The sequence below is a fragment of the Aythya marila genome (assembly GCF_965140915.1).
Source record: "Aythya marila genome assembly, chromosome: 2".
NCBI classification, from domain to species: domain Eukaryota; kingdom Metazoa; phylum Chordata; class Aves; order Anseriformes; family Anatidae; genus Aythya; species Aythya marila.
Window position 1 is genome coordinate 7,157,450 of NC_139043.1, and position 26,549 is coordinate 7,183,998.

Genomic DNA, 26,549 nt, shown 5'->3' on the forward strand with positions numbered 1-26,549 from the left:
TTTTTCGAACTTCTTTTCTTCCTATTCCTCTCCCCTCCATATATAATTTGCTCCCCACGGACAGTTTTCTCATGTCGTTTTCTTCTCACAGTCATTCACAATCCCAGGCTTTCATCTGAAAGCAATGGTTTCCTGTAATTCCCACACCTCTTCCTGTAACCTACATTTTAGATGAAAGATCTATAAATATTCCAAGTGTTAACAGCTCTAAAATTGCTAGTGCCACCTTGGTGCAGGGGGGCACTCATCACTGACTGCCACCCTGCCACATCATGCCATCATTATTTTCTGTTCTCCAGCTCAACATCATTCAGGATTCTCTAGTCCTCTAAACCTTACTCCCCCCCTCCCCCCACTTCTGCTGTCTTTTCCCAGACTGAGGCAATCTAGTATATTTAATTGCGTCTTAACTCCTAGTTATCCTCATCTATACTAATGTATTTAATGATCCTGTAAGGTCATTCTGTGAGAATTAAAGCCAATTCTGGTGAGTCTTTGAGTATGGGGCAATCAGTAGTACCAATAATTTTGGACAAAACCACCAGCACAAGTATTAAAGCACTTTGTCAGGCAACAAGAAAGGCCACAATATCTGCTACAGGCACAAGAGCCACCTTGCTGCATCAAATCACACCAAAAAAAATCTCTGCAAGAGTCTGCAGAGAATTATACTCTGCCTTCAAGAGAGGAAGGTGAAAACCACCCTGTCCCCTTCCTGCCATCAGGTTACAAAGCAAATAAGAACACATCAGCTATAATAATAACAATGTCAAAGAAAGTGATCAAGGCTAAACTTCATGAAATATATGCCACATTCCCACCACTGCCAAAAAATTCTGACGTGAGAAAGTAATTCTGCACTTGAGTTCCTAGCTGTGAAATGAGGATTATTGTCACAGAATGATGATTGAGAGGCACTCACATGGTGAAGTGCTGAGAATCCTTGTGAAAAATGTTAATACAATTTCTAAAAGCTTTTCACAAAAAAAAAAAAAAAAAAAAACAAAAAAAAAACACCGGTATTAAATTAATCACAGATCAGATAGACAGGCTGTGAACTACTTTTCTCTAACTTGATATATAGCCCAGGTGACAGAAGAGTTAAGTGCAGGAAGACATCTCTGATTAATTGCCAGTCTCCAACATGGCTGGTGAATGGAAAAGTCATGGTATTGATGAAATATTGGCTTAGAGAATGCAAAAGTTACAGATCACACTGTGATTTCAAACTTGAACAAATAAAAAACATTTCACTTGAAAGTGAACAGTAACTTGGGAACTTCCCTGCCCCCTCTGCAGAGGCCACTGGGATGAGGTTCAACATGGGTAAGTGCCGGGTCCTGCACTTGGGTCACAACAACCCCACGCAGTGCTACAGGCTTGGGGGAGAGTGGCTGGAAAGCTGTGGAGAGGAAAGGGATCTGGGGGTGCTGATTGATGCTCACATGTGCATGAGCCAGCAGTGTGCCCAGGTGGACAAGAAGGCCAACAGCATCCTGGCCTGTATCAGGAGTAGTGAAGCCCAGCAGGAGCAGGAAGGTGATCGTCGCCCTGTACTCTGCTCTGGTGAGGCTGCACCTCAAGTGCTGTGTTCAGCTTTGGGTCCCTCACTACAAGAAGGACATCGAGGCCCTGGAGCATGTCCAGAGCAGGGCTACGAAGCTGGTGAAGAGCCTGGAGCATAAGTCCTGTGAGGAGCAACTGAGGGCACTGGGGGTGTTTGGGCTGAGGAAGAGGAGGCTCAGGGGAGACCTCATTGCTCTCTGCAACTACCTGGAAGGAAGGTGTGGGGAGCTGGGGGTCGGCCTCTTCTCACAGGTAACTGGTGATGGGACCAGAGGGAATGACCTCAAGTTGTGCCAGTGGAGGTTCAGGTTGGAAATGAGGAGACATTTCTGCTCAGAAAGAGCAGTCAGGCATTGGCACAGGTTGCCCAGGGAGGTGGTGGCGTCACTGTCCCTGGGGGTGTTCAAGGAGAGGTTGGACGTGGTGCCCGGGGACATGACTTAGTGGGTGACACTGGTGGTAGGGGGATGGTTGGACCAGAGGATCTTGAAGGTCTTTTTCAACACTGATGATTCTATTCATTTCTTTATGTAGCACCAGCAGGACCTGGCAAACTTTTAGTTTAAATGAAATAAGATCCTGCAGTCTGATGCTAGTCATCAACAGCAAAGATCCCATCCTTCACATTAAGGAGAAAAATGATATTTAGAATGAGATGTGTGGCAATGGATTTCATTAGATGATCTGTTTTTTATCATAAGTTGGGCACTGGCAGCTGGTCTTTTATCACTTTGTTGCAGGTTTTGAGCAGAGCTCTTGGTTAGGAAAAAAAATATCTTGGTCTTACACACTCAATCAGAAAGGTCAGTTAAAAAAACAATTTCAAATGTCAAGCCCCAAATGATTATTCCAAAGTTAATCACACTTCCACATAAAGAATTTGACCCAGGTTTGGGAGGGAAATAAAACACATCCCCTGAAACTGCAAAAAGGGGTAACTACTGAAATTTCTTCCAGTTCTTCCCAAGTCAACCACTCATTTAAAAAAGTATCCCAAGACCAGTAAGAGAAAAAATGGGGACTTCATAAATGGTAAAGTGGAACTTGTTAAACAATATCACATAACACTACACACAAAGAACATTAGCTTTAGCATGTTTTTTTCTTTGGGACTGAGATTCATGCAGCTTCCCTACCTTCCTTTGGGAGAAATCAAGTTTCAATTAGGAACACCTGCACTCTCCCAGCATGACAACCCTTTCCAAAACCATCTTATTGTTCACTTTATTCAACCCACCAAAAAAATCCCTTTTGATAACACCGTTTATTTTAGCTTCCTTGGCATCTATGAGTTCCTCTGAGTTCATCAGTGATTCCTGTGTCACAGTCTTAAAAGGTCTGGTGCAGAAAAGAACAATGCTGATGTTATAAACATACTAATTTACTAATAGATTGCAGAAGATTTTAAACAACTATCCTTTGCTGCGAGGTGTAAAGGAATAGAAACTCATGCTGTCAACAGGGCTAAATTATTATCATTCTAGATGCAGATTAGCTTCACTAAGGAGATATTTATTGCTTCACCTGCCTTGAACTATAACTGCAGACTCTTTGACAAATGGCCTATAACAGGTTTAATCTTCAGAGAGGTCCATATCCTTGTAACTATTGTCATAAGTCTACTGCGTAGACTTATATATAGACTATAGATTATAGTCTATATAGATTATATAGATTATATTATATTATATTATATTATATTATATTATATTATATTATATTATATAGACTATATAATCTATATAGACTATAGATTAGCTTTTGGGGGTATCTATCATTTACAGAAGTCTCTCTCCTCACCAAGTCCTAACTTGGCTGGTAGGGAGCAGACCAACTTGTACATCAATGCTCTGTGAAAATTATGAGGTCAGGAACCTGAACATGATAGATGCTATGCACGATTTTTATTGCTTTGAAGAATGTGTAGGCACTGTCTAACTGGTCCTAAAGTTGTTCATTGAATATGCTCATCTGATCATCTGAAAGTAAGCAGACTCTGAATGTATTGGTTTAATGTAATAGCAAGTTGTTGGAAAAACAAATGCTGGCAATGCCTACAGAAGGATAACCTTGAGCTAATCTCACATCAAGAAGGAAATATTCCATCTTGTTTATGGGTAGATGCTACGACTATGACTCCAGCAATTGCAAGCAGTTTCTTTTGACAGCACCATGGATGGATAGATCAAGGATGCTGAACAGTTAAACCCTCTGTAGCCTGAAGTCAGCAATTAGGAGGCAACTCAAGGAAGACAGACAGACAGCCACAGATGCCTATTTGGGCACTGCGTTTCTGTAGAAACACCACAAATTCTGGAAGCTAACTGTTTTCCTGAGAATGCAGTTACCCAATACCACTTTATTGAATTACAACATTACACACAACATGTGCAGTTTCTAAAGGAATATCACCACAGAGGTTATCATTCTTTACAGGTGATAGCATTAAGCACTGTCATGATAAGGCCTGCAAAAATCACAACACTTGCCCTAGAGTATCTCTTTCAATGTGTTAATGGCATGGCAGGAAAGATTAAAATCCCGAGACTTTTTTAAGTCTAATAAATTGTGTTTATCTCCAAGGAACTCAGCCACTACAGTGAAGGTGAAGCTTTGGAAATATCCTACCTTGCGAGAAGCATTTTTGTCTGTGTTCTCCACATCACCGTCCAAGAATGGCATGGCAAAAGAGCTGAGATCCTGCCAGAAAAGAGAAGAAAAAATGATGTCTTATATTAACGTCTTCTTCCTTCCATCAGAGCTCCCATGATTGTAGCCCACTCTGTTATTTCCAAAGTGCCCACTGCTTTACCCATAGCAACTGCCAAAAAGTAATAATGTGGGCTCTGATAATTCTCCTGGCCTGTGAAAGGGAACAGATTTAAGTAACTAGTGAATAGAGAGCCCTTTGCAGCACTTCCAGTTCATCACCATCAAAAGGCATTCAGCATCTGGACAGCCAAAGCAGAAAGTCCTGTAAAAAGTTTCAAAAGGGGGGTACCCAAATCCCATGGAAAAAAATTGTAGGAAATTACAATCTAACTATAGCCACTTGCTCAGCAAATGACCGATCTGGCCTTTAGTGGGGACTACAATCTTTGTTTAAAAAGTATTTATGGTGATGAAACCTGAATGAGAATATGTCAATGTTCTCAAAATAAGTAACATACATAGCGAAGAGGGAGAAAACAGAAACGTGGTGTTGAGGATGAGATAAACAATTCATTTTCACAAGGTAGAGGAGCCCCTTCTGTGACTAAATTCTGTGCAACTGGAGAAAATAAAGCCATAAGAAAAGCACACATGCTCATCTTTAACTAACAAAAACAAACTGTAATTATATTCTACCTCCTGCCGTCTGTTCTGTTTATGCTACTTCGTGTTCCAGCCACGAGATTTTTAGGGCTCCTTTGTAAACGCATAATGAAATTTTCTGTGTTAGTGTCAAGTTTAGCATCTGTCTGATCAGAAAAGTAGATAATGAGTAACTCCATGAGCAAAAACATGGTTGTTAATGTTGCGTGCTGAAGAACTGAGGCTTGGATCCCAAGCCTCAATCTCAAAGTCAGGAAAACCTCCTCAACACAGAGCCTCTCTAATGCAAGGCATCACCCTTTAAATATAATGATTCAGAGCTTCTCTACCATCACATCTGCATCTCATTTAAAATTGCTCAAAACAAAAATAAATAGCAATTTCACTTAAACCTAATTTGAGATTAAATAGAGCTTAATTAAAAATTAGCACTGGCCGGGAAGTCTATGAGGCTTGCTTGCCAAAAGGCCTTCAGAATTCTGAACAGCCACAGGTCTAATCACATCACATTGTGTAATCATACTAAATCCAAAATATGCTCAAAAATGTGTGTAACTTGGGCATAATCCTTGCAAGTGTTCGAAAATATTCTGGTTACATAATGAACAACAAAAATAAGGAACAAAATATTGAATTACTGGAACTGAAGCACATGGGAGTAACTCGTGCCAAGCTGGAAGGGGAAAGAAAAGCAACCCCACTTGGCCAAACTGGCCCCGAGTCCCTAGGCCACAAACCAAAGTATTCATGACAAATAAGTGTGCTCCAAGCTATGTAAATTCAATGGGAATCATCTACCAAGGCCCAAACTACAAAGCACCAACCCAACTGTGTGTCACCCTCATCACCACGCTTTGACGTGTGTTTCACATCACGCTCGTTTGCAAATGCAAATGTAAGCAAATATTTCAAAACCAAAAGAAGAGTCAATTTGTTCGCTTGTATTTTCATTGTTATCAAGATTTGACAGGGGTTAAACCAGGCACCACAGAACCTTAAAGAGAAACTTCCGTATTAATTTGCTTATTCCTATCACTAATAAAGACCAAAATGACTCATGTACTCCATCTAAAAATTACCTAGCCATAAACAGTGTTTATAAACATTATCAATAAATGGATTATTATATTCCTACTTCATAGATTACCACAATAGTTAAATAATAAATCTCTGTGAAGAATTTTAAGAACCTAATGGAAAGTTACACAAAATCATATCCCCTCATGTTTACTTTAATTTAGCCAAAGGATTTACCGACACTTTCTTTGACCCATCGTTGGTAGTGAAGAAGCTGGAATCTGATGTGTGCTAAATCATTTTCCATTAAATAAATCAAGGAAATAATACCTTTTGAGCTCCACATGTTAGCATCCCTATATCCCTACTTTTTGTAATTCACAAGGAGAAGACCTGCAGTTTGGGAAGGCTGGAGCCTGGAGGAAGAAAGTTGGTTTTTAAGGGGACACATACCTAGCAATTAGGGTTGAAAAAGCTGTCCAGGAAACCTGGAGCAGCTGGGAATGAAACCATTACTTCTCTTTTGAGCAGAAATGTTCAAAAACAGGAAGAGGTAGGTAGGCAGAATTATTTTCCTACCAGCTAAATTTCAGTTGCCAGTTACAATTCCAAGCTTAAAAATGGATACATGCTATATTCTAAAGCCTAGAAGTATGAAACTCACCTGATGATTTTATTCTATTTTGTAACTCTCAGATTTGATGGAGGTAAGTTTCCTTCATTTGTTTTCAAATGCAGAAACAGTACATCTCTACTTACAGGTGGAAATAACTGGAGCCATAACAGAGCCTCCCTGGACAACATGAGACCTTTCTTTGTCTGCTAGCGAACATTTAAGCAGGATAATTTTATTTGTAGTCCCATGACAGAGTCTGTAAGCGGCTACCTAACAATATTTTCATCTTTCTCTTCTTCATGAGACTCCAGTTACAGAAGGAAAAAATGCATATATCAAAAGCCAGGTTGCAAATAGTGCTCTCTCAATTCCAGCCTGTTGGCTAAGCAAGGAAATCTTGGGTGTTTATTTGCTCTTTGTGTCTCTGCAGAATATAGAACAGATAATTTCTTTTTTCGTGTTGTTCTACATCCAGAAGCATATGCAGCTACAGGGTTGATGACACAGTACCTCTTAAAAAAAAAAAAAAAAGGAACTGCTCCAAAAGTGTTGCAAAACACCTGTAACACCTCTTGACAAGCCAGTGGTTCAGCCTTAGCTCTTATTCCGTACCTGACTGCTCTTATTTTATGCTAACTGATACACATTGAAGGCTTGCTCTGCCATCATCCTAGGACTTAAACTAGTCTTAGGCAGCTTTTTCACTTCTACAGAAAGCTGGCGATGCTGTTATCCACTAGCCCTCTCCAGCTCTGCTTCATTACACTTGGTATAAATGCTCTAGAAAATCCCATGTTTTGGGGAGACATTAGAAAAACTTCTGCAAAGGTGTACAGTGATGTGTTGGTAAGAGCAAGATCCTTCTCATTTGAGACTGCAGAGCCCTGGCTGAAGACTAAACGGCATCACTCCTTGTATCCATCATTTCTGCATCACATCCTTGGAGAGAAAACTTCTACAGAGACCAAAGTCTGTGCTCATCCCTGTAGTGGGAAAGGCTTCCAGAGGCTGCAGCTCCTAGTGGTGCTAACCTGGAATTAAGGTTATTCAAAGTCTATTTTGAAAGTTTTGTGAGCTTTCCTGTCATGCTTCTGTTCCTCAGGAGGTCCTTCCCATTGCTCAGTGCAGACCAGCAGCCAGACATCAGTCCTGTCATGCCCCATTAGAAAAAATGAGCTCTTGAACAGTTTAGATTTACTTTACAGCCACAAGGCTGGTTTAGATTTATATCCAGACACACACACAGAGCTACATCACTCCTTCCTGATTCCTCTCTTTTTCCTTGGACAACCCTTGTATCAGAATACTTGGAAATATGTGAAAAGAAGGAAGAATAAAGATTTTGTTATTGGATATCTTGGGAAGACAACAACAACAAAAAAGTCCCTTTCTCAGAATTGTTTTGGAGCATAGGAAGGAAAACCACATTTTAGGATACAGAAAGCAAATATATCAGCTGGCAACATGCAGCCAAATGGCAGCAGGAGCAAGGTTTGGTTCGCCAAGCAATTTTTCACCTTTTCCAACCAGTTTCAGTTTCTTTCCTTACCAGGGAGAATTCCTTCCAAAAAAAGCCTGCCCAGACACGCAGGTCTGGACGCGGCTGCAGTTGGGGACCTTGGTGTCAGAAAAGAGTTTCCAGCAATTCTGTTGCAGAGGCAGCAGGCTTAAATAACAAACCACTAAAGCCTTGAATCCAGTAAGCAACGTAGTTGGAATAAAAAGGATTTATTATTATTATTGTTATTTTTTTTTGTTTCAAGGCTGCTTTGGCAGCCATGCTAAAAGAGCTTCCCTGCAATAGCTGAAGCTGGTGAGCCAGTAAGGCATAACAGGATGGGCTGTGAATGACAGGTCAGAGACCTATTTCCAAAGTGTTTTGGGTGGGAGTAAGACTTGTTTTATGGTTCTGATCAACAGTGGTCTACCCATCTTTCTCCTCAAAGGAAAAGGGGGAGAAAATACGATGAAAAGGGCTCAAGGGTTGAGATAAGGACAGGGAGGTCACTCACCATTTATTGTCATGGGCAAAACAGACTCAGCATAGGGAGATTAAAATAATTTATTGCCTATCATTAGTGGAGTAGCACAATGAAAAAACAAAAGCAAACCACAAACACCCCACGGCCCATCTCTGATGTAAGGCTGAGTCCCTCTGCTATAAAAAACTTCGGGAGCCCAGCGGAGGTAGTAGCAGCATCATGCAGTCCTGACTACTGATGGTCCCACCTATGAGACATCACTTTTCTGCTTCACTAACTTCTATGTATGGGCTAGGACTGCACCAAATTTAAGGACGTGAGATGCCTGCCAGACAACGCAGTCTCTTTGCAAAATATAACTCAGGCAGGAGGTAACAATTTACTGAGATGGTTTCTCAATAAGGGGAGATGGCTCCTTTAATAAAATAAAGAAAACAAGAGACTGAGAAATTAAGACAAGAGTGCCAAAGAGTGCTGATCTCATAAAGCACTGCTAAAAATCGCACTCCTCAGCATCTCAGCTTTACAAGCCTCTCGGGGTCTCCTCTTCTGCTAACATTACTGAGCATGTCAACTGTCCTACCAAGGACAAAGAAATTCAGGATATTTATTCACATAGTTGTGAACCACTTCTTTCAGCTCAGTCTGTGCACCAGGAGATTTTTTTTATTTTGTTTTTTAGATCAGCCTTGGTTTGTACCTATTACAAGCCTATAGGAAATTCTGAATAGTAAATATACTACATATGCTAATAGCCTGTGAGCAGAATCCAAACTTTGAACTCTGTGGAATAGGGTGCATAACTAAACAGCTCTGATTGCATTCAAATTTTTCTTTTATGAGAAGAAGCCTTTTACGGTTTATATCAACTCTAATATTCCTATTGCACGTGGAATGATTCAAAACTGACCTACATGGGAATTTCTATCCTTCTGATTCTGTTGTTTTGATATAACAGGCATAGTATCGTAGGACTTGCTACACGGCTTTATTCCTTTAGGAGTAGGTTGCTCATTGCTTTGCTTTTCTCCCTCCCCCATGCCATCTAGACTGCAGCATGTGTTTTGGAGACAGATATATAAATTGCACTGTGAGACATAGGATGCTGGTGACTAAGTCTCGGGATGACTCAATGGGAGTGGGCAGTAACAGATGTACAAAGCTGGTTACATTTGTGCAAGCCAGCTTTGTACTTCACAGGGCTATGGCAATTTATTTGTGTACTGTTACTTTTAAGGCTGTTCACATTAAAAATGAACAATTGAGTGGGTCTGGACAGTTTGAGATGGTAGAAATGAGCTATAGAGGCTTTATTTTGTCCACAGCATGAAGATGCCAGAAGCACCGTGGTCCTTGGTGACTGTGCAGGACCAGTTGCACAAAATTCAGTGTCAAGGTGGACACAGCACCAGACTTGAACTAACAGAGGGTGTAACACCCTAATTTTTTAAAATAAGTTAAAATAAATAAATGACCTGCCTGGAAGAAATGGGAAATATTCAGTCCCAAAGAGGCACAATCTAAAAAGTTAGGGAGCTATGGCTGGCTGAAATCCAACACAGAACTCAGTATGTGAAGATCACCATCCATCTGGTGATTATTCAATGTCCTATAGCAAAAAAAAAAAAAACTTGGCAGTCTCAGCTGCAACAACAAACAAGCAAAGAACTAAAGAGTTTCTGAAGCTACTTCTCCCCTGTTCTCACTTGTGGGTTGCCTGGCTTGAGTTGCCACCACTTGATCTGAAAGAGCTGCTAAAACTGAGAATTTCTCGGAGAAGGGGATAGAGATAGAAATGAAACCTGTAATTCCTTGGTATTTCCCTCAAACAGCTGTCCAAGCTGCTCATCCTGAGTTATCCTGACCATGAGACACTGGCAGCCTCCAGCACACCCTTCCAAACCTCTCGACTGATCCTGACCTTAAACTACAGCCAGCAGCCCACAGCAAGCGTACCTCTTCTTCTGAGGCTGTAGGCAAGGTTCATAAAAAAAAACCTGCAAGAGATTGTGGATTGCTTTTTGTTTTTCTCTCAATCTCAGAACTAAATCACCAGAACACATTCCTACACTGCTCACGGAAAAGCTGAAATTTTCTTTCAAGTCTCTGCTCTCCTGCCAGGAAACACCTCGGTATCTTCTTGGTGATTCAGCCTTTGCAACCGAGCTGAACACAGCCTGGAGCACTCGGACCTGGGGTGGGATGTGATGTCCACAGAGCCCAGGGTGGTACAGAAACATTGTGATGAAGAGCACTGCTCTCGCCTAACCAGAACATCACACACCATCACTGGGGGATCTCCAACACAGCCTGAGCAAGATCCCCATGCACATGACAGTCTGGTTTGTCAGCTCCTCCACACCAAGAACCACACAGCACGGTGACTGACAGCATGCGTATTACAACAGCAGACGGACAACCTAGCGAAAGCGTAAATAACAAAATGTCATTAAAAAAAATAAAAGAAAGAAAAAGAACAGCAGAGCAAGCAAGTCAGGGAGGAAAACAAAATTCTCAATATTCCCTGTGACACCACGGTCCACACGCAGTGTCTGCAGTGGCTGGCTCCTGCACGTATCCAGCCTATGGAAAAAATCTGTTGCTTTTTAGATGTTGCAGCTTGCTTTACAAGTATGAAGCTGCCTACTAACAGGGGAGCAAGGCTGGATGTCCCCCAGTGCTCCACAGACTCTGGTGGTTACAAGCTCTTTATTAAGCCCAATTTTTAGGTGCTCAGCCTAAGACAACCTTTCTCTGGCTAGGCATTTTCTCCAAGAAACAACCAAAGTTAAAACAGGCAAGGTGAAAGCAGAAGAGAACATACCTCAGCCCTGGTGAATGTGATCAGATGAACAATGAGATGATCGGATGAACGATGAGGGAGTTAAGAAACAACCAGAAGAGATACCACTGCAGGGAGAGATGGCAAGAGACTGCCAATGTTCAGATGGCTCATCTCGGTGCCAACAGAATTGCTTTCCAATACTTACATAAACGAGACACAGAATCCCAAGGTATTTGCAGAGAAAAAGTACACATTTTCTATAAAACATAATGTCAGCCACAGTGGAAGAGCAGAACCACAGGAAATAAAAGATGATTTTGCCATTATGTAATGAAAACACTTGAGACGCTACAGCATGGGGGCAATCTGACGGGATTCAAAGCCGGGATCATCATGAGTCTTTCTAAATCATCTCCATACTTTATCTGCTTAAGAAATCACTGTAGTTGACATTTTGATGCTTTTCTTCACTCTCTGTAGGCCAAATCTCTTAGAAAAACATTTCCTCAAGGAAGAGCAAAAAGAAACAGAGTCAGAGCTGAAAACCTCCAGCTGACGGCATTATCTGAGAAATCCTTAAAGGGTTCCCCCTTGCATGCATCTCACTAAAAAAGGTGGATTTTCTGCCTGGTGTGAATGCCATAAGCACTTGAACTACAACTATTTTTTGCAGTTCACTGCATCTAGGAAGACAGCTGCCTACTGCCTCCTCTTTCCATTCTTTTCAGTTAATAACCATGAATAATCTCAACAATTAGAAAAAAAATAATAGCTGGAAAGCCAGGTAAGTGCTAAGAGCTGGAAAGCCAGGTAAATGAGGAACCTACTCTGATCAGGAAGTCCCTCAGCTAAAAAAAGAAAGTAAAAAAAAAAAAAAAGTTTAGAAGCAAAGAGAAAATGAGGTAAGGAAAGGAAGAGCAGGATGGCTCTGTGCTTGGTGTGCTGAAGACCTGAATAGGAACTCAACTGGGACAACTCATAGAGCCCACAATGAAGGAAGATTTCCAAGTTCATGCTTTCCTGATGTACACTCCTTTGTGACTGCAACTGCAGAAAAAAAAAAATCATATCTACAAAATTTACAGTCACTTTGCTATAGCTTTTCTTACAGTTTTAGCACCAACTGTAAAAAGAAACCATTTTATGCAGGATGCTTAATTTCATAGGATAGACTATTTGTTTTTCTTTTCCCCAAAGAATGGATTCTCCACCCTCTGAGCTCTTTACACATTTTGCTGGAGCTGGCAATGTAAAAAGCCCTCAAGGACAGAAGGAAGATCAAATTCTCAGAGATAATCCAGAAAACACTGTCACAGTCACAGTACAGTACTCTGCCTTAAATCCAGCTTGCATGTCCTTCAGTCTCACCCTAGGCTTTGAGCTGAGAGATGCTGAGAGCTGCAAAGATTTGGTACCTTTATTATTTTTTTCTAGTTAGTGGTGTCATGTAATACTAATAAATTACATTACATTTTTCATCCCGTGGGAATCCAAGCAGCTTTACAAACTGCACATCCAGTCCAGAATTGCTTCACAGATGGACTTAAGTGATGAGACTTTCATTGCCTGTGCTGACTTCCTGGCTTACCTGGGGGAAAACATCAAGGACAAGATATCTGTCATCGAAAACACTAGTCATCTACCCCACACTTTTTGTCTAGCCTCCCATTACAGAGCTCAGGGAAAAGCCAGCATCTCCACTGGGGTATTTGTTCCCATTCCCCTTGTGCAGGGCTCCAGGGAAAGGTTGGACAACTTGCTTATACTTCGGATGGTTCAGCACAGGATGAACGAACCCTGACTTTCACCTCTCCCTCTTTACCACCTATGAAGTAGGAATAAAATCACTTATTTTCCCATTTCCCTCTATCTAGAAAGTGAAGCATCCCGAGTAGCAACCGCGTCGTACTACAGGCACGTCTACACAGCAATCACGAGCGTGGCTTAACCCAGCTCGGCACCGCACCGACAGCAGTGTAGCCATGACAACACACGGCCTAGCGTAGGCTGCACAATCCCCGCGGGAGGCTGAGTAAATACTCTGGTAATTTAGCTCACTTTGAGCTCCTCGCTCCCGCTGTTGTACGGCTGTCGGGACTGAGCCGGGCTAATTTACGCCCAGCTTCAATCACGCCTTTGCCTGCGGTCTAGACACGCCATGGTCATCCATACAGTGGGTGGCACAGTGAGATCCCAAACTCTGGCATTTCTAAGTGTTATCAAAATGTACATTTTCTTCACCCAGCTTTGGCTGCTGTATAGAAGACACGGTTAACTCTTTGATGGAGTGAGCACCCATTGGAGTCAAATTGAGGGAGCCACCATGTCCAACTGAAAAAGAATTTAACTTTTAAGTTAAACAAAACAAAACAAAAAATAAGAAAATAGGCCTGCTGTATGACCACGGAGAGAACCCAGTTCATTAGAGAAGGGGCATGATCTAAGGGAAACATCCAAGGGTGAGATCCAAGCACCTCACACTGCCAGACCTCCTCACACCCTGGCCACTTGCTAAGGCTGCCTCTAGGGATGTGCTTCAAAAGCATCACAGCTGTGCTCGGAAAAAGGTGTTAGAAGACAAAAATGACCATCTCTGGAAGAAAGATGGAGAGAATATTTGCCCATCTGGAAAATCTTGTGAACAATGAGACTAATGGAACAAGACATAAAAAGGGATTACTCATTCTCACTTGAGATAGCCATCACTGAAAATATTTTTTTGCAGTGGGTCCAGTTTGGAAATAATCTTCATATGGAATGGGAAAGACAGAAATAACACAGAATAAGGTGTTTTTTTTCCTAGTTACTGTACATGCAATACTAAAATTTTAAAGTGGATATCCCCCCAAATAAATTGCAGCCTTTCAAGGGCTGTGGTTTTTATTGGTATGTACTACTTTTTTTCCAGAAATTGTTCCCCATTTAGATCCAGTACAGGGAAAATGCCTTAAAAATGAGCCATGTACACTTCTTTAATAAGTCTAATTTCAACTATCTAACTCCTCGTGCCCATTTGAGCACCACGATTACAATGGACCTGGGTGAACACACTGTGGAGAAAAGACAAGTAAGCACACCTATATTCAGGTAAGTCTTATTTAAAACTTAAACTTGATACATGTATATGCACACACATATGTTGCCAAAAGTTGTTTCTGCTGTATGTATTGTTTTTTAAACCCAGCAGACACTGGTGAGCTGTAACATGCAAACCTGCATTTGGTTTGTCTGGCAGTCTGTACATGAAAATGGTTCAAAAAGCATTTGATCCTGCCTGGAGCGCGTGGGACATGCTTCCAAGCCAGCAGGGTGCTCTGGACACGGTGACAGATGGACAGAGTATGAGCCTGGCATGGGAGAGGCCATTTGAGAAGTGTCGGCTGCTCCAAGACATGTGGCAGGCAGTCCCAACCCAGTTTTCACCAAGTATCAAACCTCCCTTTGGAATCACCAAGCCAGGCTCTGCCAGAGGCATCAGGAGAGACTCTGCTTGTGGCTCACCCCATCATGGACACCCATTGTGCCAAGGGGTTTCACCAAAAACCTCCCAAACAAGCACCAAAGCAGGACACAAAAAACTAAGCAAAGACAAAAAAGCCATTTTTTTCTCAAGGTGAATTAAAACAACAAGCAGGAAACTTTGATTCAAAATAACATTTTTTATTCTTGCTTGGCTTTCTATTTTTATACAGAGCAGAATACTACCGAAAGCTAAGTTCATGCAAGTAATATGGCCCTCAAAATATATTGGCTATTTTTCTCATTAAAATGAGAATTTCAATCTATGTGTATTAAATAGCTGTGCAGTTATTAATTAGTATGCCTTTAAGTTTTATTGACATTTACTTTGAGCTCCTTTACCTTTTGCATTAGGATGCAAATTTGCATTAGGATGCAAATTGGGCTGCCCACAAACAGGCATTATAAGCAGCAAAATACCTATTAAAAAAGTGTCTCTTCCATCAGAGGAAGAGGTTAAGTTCATCAAAACATATCAGTTCTAAAAGCAAAAGCATTAGTACCTACAGTGAGAAACAGAAGCAGACTGTCACTGCTGACTGTGCCCTCCAGGGTTCACAAGTGCTAGAGCTCATCTCACAGGGAGTTTTTTTTTCTTTTACTCACATATAACACATGCTCTCATGTAGGAAAACACACGTGGTAAGCATGTATTGAATCATAAAATAGAATCATGGGATGGCTTGGGTTGGAAGGACCCTTAAAGATCATCTAACTCCATATATTGGGTGTACATATACATGCTAGCAAGCTCTCGGGCTTTTAACTGACAGTTCTCTTAAATGTTGATGATTTCATATTTCTTGGCTCTGAATCAGCTCATCACTGGACCTACATGGGTGGTGAAACATGCCAAAATGGCACAGAGATCTTCTCTTCCTGATGGAAAACCCAGGTCTGTTTACTGCCTGAAGCAGATTGTGGTTACAGGTGATTTCCACCAGCTCTGTGATTTACCTTTAAAGGCTTACAGCAATATTGCTTTTTATTCTCCTAATTTCTTCTTGATGACTGTGATCCTAGTACAAATTCATGTGTTTTTGTTTGTTTGTTTTCAGTGTGCATTTCAAATTGAGGCATTTTTAAAAATAAATATAATTTTTATTCCACTCTCAGCAAACCCTGGACAAAAACAAAGTGCAACAGAGACGTCTCTTGCTGGGTTTCCCACTGCCTCCCTTTCCATCAAGTCGGTGTTTTGAAACACAGGGGGTTGCCCCCACAGCAGCAGGATCTGTTTCATCCTCCTGCCAGTCATTCTCTCTTCTTGCTGATGCTCCTGAACCCCAAACTCCCAATTTTGGCAACTTCAGATTTCTCTCATCTCTGAGATTCCCGACTCTTCCCCCCAAATGGGAATGTAGCTGAGAGTGAAATCTCCTCCTTGAAGCAGACACCCTAATCTCTCCCAGACCCCATGTGCCTGAAACAGCCCAGAACAGCAGCTAAAACACAGAGCCCAATGAACAGAACAGAGAGGAGCTGGCAAAAGACATTGCATCGTATACCGGAATAAATTCCAGCTGCCATTCACCAAACCCCTCCCATCACCCCACTAACAGGGCACCGCGTCTGATGCCAACACAGAGCCAGCCTCATCGTTATCGGACGCTCATTATCTCATGGGCCCATTAATTGCAAAGCAAACTGTGTGAGCTCAGCATTAAGTCTGGCAGCAGAAAGGGAAAAATGCACAAGGAGCACATGAAGCCTGCAGTACTCGTCTTTACCCTGCCATACAGTCAAATATTGCATTACACTGCATTAAAAGAAAGGCAAACAGCAGAATAGGAGTTCCAATCAACCAGCTTACCAAAGCGCTGTGATTTGGGGTTTGCAATGACTAGCCACAGCAATTAGTTGCACAGCAGTTCAGGCTGCTCTGAGATGATCAGTATGAGCAAACAGGCATTGCAGGATGCGGAGACCAGATGGTTTTAGGCTGAAATTAAATAAACACCCCAAAAAGATAATCTCTCTTTCCAAAACACTAAGGAAAAGTTATGCAAGGAAAAAAAAAAATAACCAGTTACATTCTTTAACTAGATAAAAGAACATTTTGTTCAGCCTTGGAATATCTATTGTAATTAAATGCTGTAAAAACAGGACAACAGCCCCGTGCCAGCCATGCATACAAAAGAGACAAAACAAGATGAAAAACAAAATACCCAAGAACCATGCATTTCTTACACAGCCTGAAGAATGCCTGCCTCTCAGCAGAGTCCTGCAGTGCACTCAGGCTTCTCCCCTTAAATGAATGTGAAACCTATTCCCTTTACAAGTCTGGTAGAATAAATGAATAATAATAATAATAAAAAAAAATCAAACCTGAAAAAAAAAAACAACACAACACCCAGAGAGCAGAGCCACGCGCTGACTTACAGCTCTGAAAAATCCTGCAGTCTGGCTGGAAACGTCCATTGAAGAACTGCACGCAAAGCTTTTCCCTAAAGGCAGGCGCATTTAAAACATTTCAGGCTCTGCTACTGAAGCCGATGCTGCAACAGATGGGGACCAGGGCTGGGTGTGTTCCTCCTTCCCATCGCAGTGCTACGAGGGGCTGGCAGGAGCCGTAGGTAACTCAGGATAACGCAGGCAACAGTTTCCTCCGCCGCTGCCGGCTCCGTGCCAAAAATGCTTTAAAGCATCGCACGATTCGATTACAGGAACCTGCCACATCAACGCTGGCGGGGGCTAGTGGCATGCCGGCCGCGCAGGCAGGTGATGAAGGGCTGCTCTGGGTGCATTAGCTAAATGCCGTGGGACCGCCAGGGAAGTTGGAGAGTTCAAATAACCGCAGACGTTTTTTAATATCAGAAGGAAAGGGATCCTATTTTCGGCAGCAGAAGTTTCACGTATCTGAGGCCGCATCCGCATCAGCCCCTGCGTACTTTGGGGAAGGCAGTGCGGAGCAGCAGGCACGGTATGAAAGGAGTGGCTGCTGTGCTGAACAGCCCTGCTCCCAGCCCCTGCTCCCCAGCCCCTTGATCCCAGCCCCTTGATCCCCCCTCAACCATGAGCCCACTTTGTATCAGTCCAAAAAATCACCTTATTTCTCTCTGCACCCAAGTTCTCCCATTTGCAACATGAGGAAGACTTAACGTGACTTTGCAATTTGCTATAAAGACCTCATCAGGAAAACATGTTGTCTGAGTGCAAAGTACAACATTACCATTAAAAATACAGATAACAGTAGAAATAGTTGAAAATTGAATAGAAAATAGAATAGTTGAATAGGATAGCACGTCACGTGGATGAAAGCACACTCTGCTAGCACAGCAATGCAAACCCTCCAAGCAGGAGGTGAGGGACTGTGGGGATTTGAGATTTCTTCTTCAGCAACAATTTTTTGAAAAAACCCTCTTAATAATACTTCTCAGCTTTGTTTAATCCAGCAAGTAACCTCATAAAGTGTCCTTTGCTGGCAAAGAAATCACCTCCAGACTATGGGGCCACATCCTTGGCCAAGATGCTCCTGAGGTCTGCCACAGATGAGGTCACCCTGGTAGGCCAACATGAACATCAAGGCAAAACGCAGAGAGATCCCATCCGCAGCTTCCAGTATTTGAACAAAAGACATCAAAATCCTCCTGCAGTGATCTGACACCTCTCTAGAGAAACAGGTGGCCGAATCCTGAGCCATGAAGCATTGCCAGCCCTTTCTTGGCCATTTCAGAACAACATTTGTGGGGACAGACTGAAATATTCTTTAATATATAGGGCTTGCTTTAATCAATCAGGATTTTGAATTCAGCAGCAGTGAGGTTGTGTTGCTGCCCCTTGTGCATGTCCTGCTGCCTCCCCTCGGCGTGCTGAGTGTGCTCCCACCTGCTAGCACAAGTCCCTTCTGAGCAAAAAGGCTGCAAAGGGTACACGCTGTTCACTCACACATGGCAGCTATTCCTTGAACCACTTTAAGACAAGCTCAGTTTCTGCCCTTTTTAATACAGAAGTGAACAAATATTTGGTGTTTAGAAGGTTTCTCCCCAGCTAAATGAATATTTTATGCCTGCAGAATATACAAATAGTTTGGGAAAATAAACAAGCTTCCTTTTACAATTCTGTTTTGGTGGTACCAGAGATATTAGTCAAGCAGCTGGGGCAAGCAAAACATGTTTGTGCCTCCCCACTGCAGCTGTAGGAGAAAGGACACATCTGAGGCTGCCCTAGAGAGGGCAAAAAAGAGGAATGGGTTTTGCCTTGGAGTAAAAGAGGTCCTCCTTCAAACCAGGCTGAAAAGCAAGGTTCAGCTCAGATGCTTCCATGCACAGGCAACTTAAAAGGATTATTCTGATTAAAGATGAGATGAAATAAAATGGGTATTACAGCCAGGAAAATGTCTCATATCCCTAAATCATTCCTTTCAAATCACTCGTAGGGCTCAGTTTGATGCAGCCAATTTAAAGAAACACCAAGACCTATTAAAGGTTTTTTATTAATTAATCTTCAAAACAAGTTCTGGACACAAAGTCTGAGTTGGCACAAATTCTACCTTGAAAATATGCCTCTTCCTCCCCCACCTTTGGATAAGGAATATGAAGCAAGAGAAACATATTGCACAACTACATCTGAGATAAGCAGAACAGTTAATGGTTTAGATACCATTTCATAAATATTTGCTGAAATAGTTTTTGGATTCTGTCCAGCTTCTGACATCCACGAAAAACATTTAGTGATTTGCCATTTTCTTTCACCCTTCTAGGATGGAAAATAGGCAGGGATTATTATTATGATTATTTCTTACTGTTATTTAATGTCTACTTGCATTTATGTGGCAGGCATCCTGCCAAAGAGCCCCAAGCTATTCTTGAATACACAGGCCTGAGGTGTCAAAATCACGTTTATGTAAATATTTTGTATTCTTTATTAATTAATTAACACTTCTCTTATGACTGCAATATTCCCAGATCAAATACCCATGCTTAGATGTGGCTGGTTAACCAATAACTGAAGATCCAAGAAAAAAAAAAAAAATAAACTGAGTTTTGAACAAACACCTTGTTTCAAATTGTGATTTCCAGTGCACATGCTCGGATCTGAGAAACCAAAGCTGTATACAGCATCTCGCACAAGATTGTGCAACATGAGAAAGCCACCCAAACAAAGCCATTAAAAGTATTTTAGCAAACATTTTATTGACAAATTCTAGGAGTCTGTAAGCATAGGGATCCAAAATTCCAGCTGTTTCCTTATGCACTAAGGACAATCTATAAACCTCCAGAAAATGTTTTATGTAATCAAGATTCCATTCAAATAGATTTTTCAGTGTTGTTTGATTATTTATTTATTTATTTTAATTCTCAAGTCTTTGCATTTCAAGCTTGTCAGTCATTATTGGTTTTGTAAGTACAAGAGTTGAAAAATGATTTCATTTTTGAGCACTCCTTAAACACTCACATATCTGGGCTGACCGTAAGATTTTCACATCTTTCTTGACAACAAGGTGGGGAAAAAATCACCTAAACCCACTTGTGCCTCCTACAGTGAATCACTCACTTGGGCTCCAAAGATCAAAATACGAGGAAAGCAGATTCATGACTACCCCGGTCTCACCAGCATAAAGCTACGGAGCTCTCTGGCTAACTGAAATGGGGCTGTACCAGCTGTATCTTGTTTTTCCATCTGAAGAGTTTAATGATTCTGGTTTGCAAAAATCCAGAGCCAGATCCTCAATCAGCTTCAGATTCTGTTGCACACAGTTCCTGCACAATTTGCTCACACTGTTCCAAAACACCAATCCTCTTTCTTCTTTTTGGTCCAAGTACAAGCCTAAGATAGCATAAATTTCCAACTGGCAGTACAGCAACCTTCCACAATTCCCTGGAGGAGACTGAAAATGCATTGCCATTGGTTGGTGTTATTTATATGCTGTAATTTTCACAAAGATCTAGTGGTTTTGTAAGTACTACATAAATTAGATGAGTTCATAGGGCCTGCTTCCATGACAATCTCCTTGTTCTAAGCAAGCAGTCCTTTAAAAATCCATCAGGCTACTGTCTGCAGAGATACCCATTGGATACATGGCAACATACAGAGACTGCTGAGGCACACGGTGAGCCAGAACTCTGTGTGGCAGAGCAGGGCATTTGTCCAGTGCATATTTAAGAAAGTCTATGTCATATTTTTGCACGGTATGCAGTCACCCTGCAAAATGTTACAAGGAGCAGCAACCAAAAGTGTCACGCAGCACAGATGTGCAGCAGAGCAGCCTGCAGCCAAGAATGCAACACGTTTGGGGGAAGCTTGGGGAAGAGATGCAACTCCTTCCAGGTCTTTAAAAGCCACAGTGGTAGTTGGAAGACCAGGAGAGCCCAAAGGGAAGGTGAAATGGGGAGAGAAAACTCCTGAATAGCACCATAAATTACATCAGTTCTTAGGGGGAAAGCCAATGTAGTCTCAAGAGAAGCTGATGTTTGGTAATGGGCAGCTGTAATCTGCCAGGGCTGGAAAAGGGATCACAAGGAAAAAAAGCATCACACCCCAACAATAAGAGGCAGGGATGAACTGTGGAGTTCATCGCTCAAAATCTGTCAAAACTGAAAATTCAGGGTGGTGGAAATGGAACAAAATGGATAGAAAGAGGAACAGAGACAAATGTCCAATGCAAAACAAGATCTACAGTTCATCCCTTTATCTGTCTCAAGCAATCATTGTTTTTTCTTTGCAGTTTTCATCATGATCTACCAAGCAATGAACCAAACATCTGGAATTTGTAACTCACTGTTGACAAGCCAGAAGCAGAGCATCCATGTAAGAACAACCAAAACCCAGTAAATGTCCATCTCTCCTCTACAAGGAGGTCAGATCGTGCCAGGCCAGGGATGCCCCAACCAGCTAGGTACCAAAAGTGGGGCAGCTGCCTGCAGGTGATGCCCTGCGTGAATTAATGCACCTAGTCCTTCAGTAGGATACAAGTAGTCATTTATGCTCTCTGTATTTACACATACACCAAATCCAAACAATTTTGAAATGATTACATGTTCATACAGAGACAGCTTTGGAGGCTATGGAATAACAGCAGCCTTTCCCACCTCTCTCCCACATCCAGATGGCAGATGGACAGACAGAGCCTTTTTTCTACATGATGGTGGGGAGGAGAAGGCTGGAGGCACTCCTGGCAAGGTGCTGGAGCAGTGCTGTGCTCTGCATGGGGTCAGCAGAGGCCTCTGAGCAACAGGGGAGAAGGATGAGGGTTGTGTTAGGACAGAGGCGAAGAGATATGCCTCAGCTCTGCTGCTGCCTCTGGGTCCCTCTGCCCTTGAGCTGCTTCAGGCTTCCTTTCCCAGCAGGGATGGGGAAATCAGTGCCCAAGAAGCCTGGGAATGGGTTGGGACAAGGGAGCAGCAAAGAGAAAAAGAGAATGGCAATTAGCTCTGCCTAAAACCAGCCACACCTGTACCGTCCACAGTGTTTTAAGCCTTTGGTGTAGAGCTTGTGCCTGAGCACATAAAATGTTACAGCACATTCACAACTCTCTAGAGAGCACTAATTATTTACCTAAAAGAAAACATCCCACTAGGATACCATCACAGCCCAACTACCCAGGCATTAAGATGCCCTTGCAGGGTGTAAAGCCTGTTTTATTTTCTTTCAACTTCATGACTATTTGTCACGCATTTTAAGGCTCAATTGTGCTGGACACTGAGTTATTTCATCTAAGTTGTCCCCACAGCTCCAGGGCACGGGTAAATCACCCACATATCCCACCCCAGCACAGCCTGGCTAGGGACGGTATGTTCTTCATATTGAGGATTCTGGGTTTTCTAAGGCACTACGTGTGCATGCTGCACGCAAATCTAAAGTATGCAATAAATAGTAACCATTAACTCTGAACTGAAGCAAGGGCCCACCTAGAAAAGGATGAAGCAGCTGCTTACATACCATAATGAGCAGTTAAAACGTCATCAAAGGTTTAGAAGGTGAAGTACAAAGATCTTCACTAGTATCAACTGGCTGCTGCTGCAAAAAAATGGAGGTAACACCACCCTGCAGCGTTTAAAGTAGGTCAGCACTGAGAGAAAATAAATACTTTTAAATACATCTATTGCAATGCAGACACCTGATAGTCAAAAATTCACCATGAGGAATGTGGGAAATGTATTCGTCATTGTAATGAAAATAAAGTTAACCTGTTTATCCTCTCCTTTTCATTTACGGAGACCTGGTTTGGTTGAGGGCTGAATATCATAGGTACGAGCAACATGGACGTGTCCCAACTGGTGTGACTACTTCAGGAATAGTTACATCTGCAATATTATGTATTGATATTAATACTAATATTGCCAGAGCTCAGGTGCCTCTTGCCAAAGTCACGTTCCCTCTCCAAGGGGCTGCAACAGGCTGGGAGGCAAAGCCCCACCGCTTTATTGCAACCTCCACTGGCATGGCAGAAACCCCATGGCAAGGAGCCCTGAAGCACATGCCAGTTATGATAAGAGTCCGGTCTTTATTTACTGGGCACAAGTTTGCAAATAGCAATTCTGGATATAGGAAACATTCGGTGAAAGTGCAGTTATTTTAAGGAGAAATGATGGATTTCCCCTGTAGGGAATTAGTTGAATAAAAAAAATAAATAATAATAATAACAGCACACATAGGGTCTAGGTTTTACTTCCCATTTTTACCATGTCAATAATAATTTAAAATAATCTACCCACACCGGAAAGAAAAGTATGTTCTCAAAGTCTCTGACCACAGGCAGCAGCATTTTTAATGCATCTTAGAAACTCAATTTGCCTAAATAAAGGTGAACGTAATTTGTTTTTAAATAACCCAACAAATAAATGACCAATAATATAATAATAATTAAAAATAAATACATACAAGTTCAAGTGATGATTGCAAAAGAAAAGCTTATGTCCATTTCTTTAGCATCATTTTATGTTTTTTTAAGAGGTGAGGTGGCACCGCACATACAAAAGCCGCTAAGGCATACAAAAGAGTCTTTTTCACTCAAGAGATTCATGAAATAATTGAAAAGGTTAAGCCTTTTAAAGGGTGTAACCTTTGCATGCAACAAAGAAAAGGGTGTAAACTGTCACTGGACTCATCTTACTCATACCCAGATCCTGAGTAATAGGATTAATAATGTGTGTGGACACATATACCTATCTGAAAATAGACACACACACAGATATAGATACATACATAAAAGCTAGTGTTGCTTATAAATATTTTTAGGCCTTCCCATCTTCCATGGTCCATACTCGCTTCTACATCTGTATTTTGAGGAGTGAAAGGTGGCTTTGTGTTCAGGGTGGCGGGGTACCCCAGCCCTACTCCCAGGCACATCCTAGATAAACTCTGGCAAACCCCAGAGGACAGAGCCTGCAGAACGCAGAAAGGTCTCTCTTCTCAATCAAATCCTGGCTGGTTTATTTAGGAAGAATTATTTTTATTTTATTTTATTTTTTTTTTTTGTACTTTGAACTTTTTCATAATACTGGATGGAAACAGGAATTCTGTTTCTCTTACCTCCCACCCCCTTTGTGCACTTGACACAATATTGGCCTAAACCCACAAAGAAAACAGTAACAACTACAACCCACAAATCCATCATTTGTCAGATTGCTCAGACCAAATTCCTCTTCCACAGACAAGCCCAAAACACTCCAGTCTCAACTGGGGGAGCAGCACAATCCCCAGACGTGCGGCATTCAGCAGTGTGGCCTAGTGCATCATCACTGCACTGACAGGGCTCAGGTCAATAAATATTATTGAACTTCTCAGCCAGTTCAAACCCCATCTTCCTACTGAGGGCAGGGACACACAGTGATATTAATAACCATGCTGTCAGTGTCTTCCTGGGGAGCTGAGTCTACGTGAGGAGAAGAAAAGGTGACAGTAAGACCTTTCAGATTCACAGGGCCAGAGGCTGGCAGAGTGGCAGCAGCATTGCCAGCCAACTGATTTCACAGCCTGGCTGCAAGTTGTCCCTTTGAAAGTCCCTTTTAGCATTCTTTTTCAATATTTATCAGTCATTCACAGTTTACTGCACCAAATTTGGGGCAACTTTATCAGTCTGTGTGAACCAGCAAATAAACCTAAAACTCCTACCATGCTGCCTGGCCCTGTCATTTTCTGCTTCTAAGGTCTTCTGTCTTTCAAGCTTCACCATTTCCAATTTACTATGCAACAGCTACTGCTCATTATCTACAGACAAAATCCAGCCAGCCTACTTGATTATTTTACAGGTATCTTCCTAGCATTTATTTTAATGCTCCCAAGATAGCATTTGTGATTACAAGGTCTGCCAATATTAAAATCAGATCAAGAACGTTTTCATTGAGTTTCTTAGGTTGTAGACATCTGAAATTCATTTCCAACCGCACCTCACCTTACTAAAATCAAGCAGCACAGCTGAAGAGACAGCCCTGGAGAAAACCAGAAGTCAGCAGGGATGCCCCACTTTCATATCCGTCATCACTTCTAACCAAAAACATAACCATGCTGCAAAAATACTCAAGGCTGCAATAGGAATGCTAAATTCTGTCTTATCAATTTGAAAGATGTTTTGATTAACCAGAATTTAACCCAAATTTGACCCAACATACCCCAAACACTTGTGGAAAGAACATTTTCATACCTCAAAACACCATGCTGTTACGTCGTGTCTGTTTTAATCACTAGACTACTGTGCTGTGCTGGATAATATACATCTGAAAACTTGCCGAGCTCACAGAAACCACCCTGCAAGCACCCGGCGGCTTCCCTGCAGCTGTCAGCACTAGATTAGCTTCTGAACAGGAACAAGTCCCATAAACAGCAGGATCATCTGTTTTGAAGGTTGGAGACCGAAATCTTGTTTCTTAGGCAACGTGCCATAATTTAAAGCATAGTCTTATGTGTTTGATAAAATGCCTTTTCTTTCCTTTTTTAGTGTTTATGAGTCCACATAGTTTCCCTGGAGGCTGTTGGTGGCCGCGGGTCGCAGTCCCACTCCCCAGGCTGACTCCCAGCATGGCCCCAGTAAAAACGTGCTTCAGCCTGGCTACACATTTATCAGCAAAAAAACACTTTTTGACACCAGGCTGTGCAGCCACTTTTGCAAAAGGCGGGAGTAAAAACAACGATTCCTTTTTGTTCTTATTGTGGAAAAAATGAAAATTCATTTACCGTTCTCACAGCTTTTCTGTGTATGGGATCTTTTTCCTCTCCCGTCTCATTTCTCCCCTCCCAGTTGTTCTTTATACTGTATGTTGTTCAGACATACTGCCTTTTTACAGAATATTATAAAGTAACAAGTATCATTCAGCGTGATTGTGATACGGTGATGATAACACAGCATTTAAATAGGCAGCATCAGATACCCTAAGGAGGTATTTGGCCAGGACACCCAAAGTAAGAAGACAAACAGCACCTTTGGATCTCAATCAACAAACAGCCAGTGGTTGAGGGCTATGCAAACCACTCCAGAAAGACTTTCAGCCTTGCCCTTTCTCTTGGATACCTCTGCAGTGCTCCTGCCAAAGACAATCCACCCCTACAGTTCATTAAAAGAGTCTGAAGAGAGACTTATTTATTTTAGAATATATTAATTATTGTATGTACATACTGTTAGCAGAACTTTTCTCAAGAATGCACAAGTTCTCAGTTATTTTGGAAGAAAAGAGGAGGAAACACAGCTACAAAATACTTCTGGATTGCTCTCTCCTAGCATTGAAGTGAAACCATTACCAGCGTAGCATAATATACCCATTATAATGTCCTGAAACAAAACAAACATTTCCAACCACGTACAGCTTAAGAT

The 26,549-nt window shown here is 41.8% G+C and overlaps 1 protein-coding gene across 3 annotated transcripts in view; it reads right to left on the reverse strand.

Annotated features, from left to right (window-relative positions):
* The window catches only part of PRKAG2 (protein kinase AMP-activated non-catalytic subunit gamma 2), a 208,962-nt gene that overhangs the window by 138,900 nt on the left and 43,513 nt on the right, over positions 1-26,549 (reverse strand). The window contains exons 1-2 of one of the 3 annotated variants that reach the window (XM_082754156.1): positions 17,183-17,320; positions 4,195-4,266 (exon numbers count right to left, since the gene is read on the reverse strand). In XM_082754156.1, the coding sequence (XP_082610282.1) occupies positions 4,195-4,266; positions 17,183-17,263 (153 nt within the window). In that variant the 5' untranslated portion in view covers positions 17,264-17,320. Of the gene's footprint in view, positions 1-4,194; positions 4,267-16,613; positions 17,127-17,182; positions 17,321-26,549 lie in introns of those variants that run through there. The other 2 variants (XM_082754157.1, XM_082754155.1) reach the window with 2 other exon arrangements.